The 2500-nt window shown below is 38.4% G+C and overlaps 1 protein-coding gene across 1 annotated transcript in view; it reads right to left on the reverse strand.

Moving 5' to 3' along the window:
• Positions 1 to 2500, reverse strand: part of LOC125032392 (mucin-5AC-like) — a 17746-nt gene that overhangs the window by 14954 nt on the left and 292 nt on the right. The window contains exons 2-4 of the mRNA XM_047623489.1: positions 2402 to 2437; positions 606 to 718; positions 1 to 56 (exon numbers count right to left, since the gene is read on the reverse strand). The exon at positions 1 to 56 is cut by the window's left edge and continues 106 nt beyond it. Coding sequence (XP_047479445.1) covers positions 1 to 56; positions 606 to 718; positions 2402 to 2437 — 205 coding nt within the window. The remainder of the gene's footprint in view (positions 57 to 605; positions 719 to 2401; positions 2438 to 2500) is intronic.

Genomic DNA, 2500 nt, shown 5'->3' on the forward strand with positions numbered 1-2500 from the left:
GTGCCGGGGGCGGACTCACTTCGGGCGAAGCAGCGGCGGTCGCAGCGCTTGCTTCGCTTATCAGTCAACGGAGCAAGGGGCGTCCCGCGATTGTTTCACGGTGATTGTAGAAGTGCAGGTCCCGTGATCCCAGGGGGTGGCACTCGGAGCATCCTGTGCCACTGAGTGAGAGTTTGGGACAACCCGTGCCAGCCAGCGGATATATTATCGTTTACCGCATCGTGTTTTGCTTTATCTGGCCTTGGAACCATAAAAACCTGATAACTTCATATGGCATCGGACCGCAATAATGTGTTTCTTCTTTTAACATTTTCCATGTGGTCTTCAGTCGCCCTTTTTGTCGATATTAATCAGTGGAGGCGGAGGAATCTTTAATCAAAAGAGGATCCATTACTCTGTTATAGCACTGATGCAATATGTACTAAATATATGTATAGTGATTACTACGAATCCTACAGACATGAAACCGACGGCAAGCTTGATCCAAAGTCATCGCACACACTTTCCTGACGATTTCCACGAAAGTAACATACTACAGTACAGGTACAACCCGTGGCAGTAACTCCATCAGGGTTTTACTGAATGGCGGACATGTTGACACTTACACGTGGAATACAACTAGCCTTGAAGAATCACGTTTATGCTGTAGATGCAATTTGTATTCGTTGTCCCCAACTGACCGGGAGTCTAGTCTGACTCGAAGTGTATGGTATATAGGCTACCGATAATCTAATTTGCATACTATCTTAAAGGCTATGTCAGACCTCATGTACATCTCCAGATGAATGATAAAAAAGACACCCAGGTCCTATCTTATCTTACAATCTATGAATTACCGAGCCATAACAAGATTACAGTGTTCCAAATGATAAATTGTCCCGTCTTCAGTGCTGCTCCATTCAACCACGTGATACCATTGATATGATTAACACCATTATTACCAACACTTATCATAAGTATTATCATCAACGTCGTCATGGTCAATCTTTCTTTCATTACAGGCTCAAAAAAAATGATTACGTTGCAGCTGTATCTTCCCAATGACTATGCAGAGAATTTCAAAGACTGTCTGACTCTGGGAAATGCCAATCCACCAGAGGACAACTGTTTCCTCCATATCAGCTTCTTTTTTATACTTTTTTTTTCTCTTCCTTTCCTTTTCTGACAAAAAACGGATTATTTTATACAAGAAATATCTCTTCTAAGACATCCAATACAATTATTATAACCCTGACGGGAAAAAAACAGGATTTCATCATTCAGATTTTCTAGTACACCCGTATGCACCGGAAAAAGTATAATGTTATTAAAACTTCACTGGCAGCGACGAGGGTGATTTCTTTAAAACGAAAAAAAAAAAATGACTTGCATTTCCTAAAGTAAAAAAACGGACGTTGCGTTCGTGGTTCATTTTTTAACACTTACTGCTGCACGAAATCAAGTTTTATGCAGTTGCTTTCCTGGTGGGATGATGAAGATATTCGGATTTTTTTTTTTTTTTCCTACGAGTTTTATCAGATCGAAGTGATAACAAGGAAGGGAAATGTTGATAGCATTTGAAAACTTTGGCCTGTGTTTACTGTCTTTTCATTTACAAATTTACTAACCCACTTTCCAAAAGCGTTGGGTGACATTGGCAAGGTAAATACAAACAAATAACTATAGAAGGTCTCTGTGAAGTATTTTTCAAGATTAGAAAAACGAAACACAAATTACTTATCGGGAAAAAACTGTCCTATCTTCTCTAACTATAAATGATATTACCAAACATGGGAATCGATTTCAGTAGTTTTTAAATAGAACTTAGCGTGACGTGACACTGAAAACCACAGGAAACATAAACAAAGTAAAAAAAAAAAAAAAATCCGACCTTTCTTTGTCGTTTTGCCTAATGAGGTGTCGTTTGCATTGATCGTCATTCTTTTTTCAAAGTAAATCAATTTCCCTCTTTTCTGTAAATTGTGCTCGGTAAGTGTGGGTACAGAGGTGGCCCTGAGTACTGTACGACTTTTGTGAACGATTTCCTTTACATTTAAGTTAACAGTTCCTAATAATTGTTAAAAAAAAGGGTAATTCTTAGTCATGCAGCCCAAGAACTTCGGTATTTCATAAAGTCCTTGATTATTATCTTTGTTCTTTTTATAGACACTAAGATAACTCAAAACACTCGCAAGTCTTCCGTTTATTATATCTGTGTAATCAAACCTGTGGACGAGAATTACCTGTGCTAATATGTAAACAGTTGAGATGTAGACAGGCTTCTTCTGTAGCTCTACAAACCGTTACTGAATCCCATCTACTTCTGTTCGTCTGGTTTGATTTCTTTATCGAAAGTGAACAACTTTTTTACCTATGAACAAAAGAAAAAAAATATCGTAATACACTGTTAAGTTCGACTAACAGGCACCAAGGTAACAGCCTCTTCGTTGCGAATATCCTGTTGTCACAATAAGTTCAATTGGGTTCACTTTGTCACTGAATTGTTTCAACGATACATACA

The sequence above is a fragment of the Penaeus chinensis genome, chromosome 14 (assembly GCF_019202785.1).
Source record: "Penaeus chinensis breed Huanghai No. 1 chromosome 14, ASM1920278v2, whole genome shotgun sequence".
In the NCBI taxonomy this organism is placed as follows: Eukaryota; Metazoa; Arthropoda; class Malacostraca; order Decapoda; family Penaeidae; genus Penaeus; species Penaeus chinensis.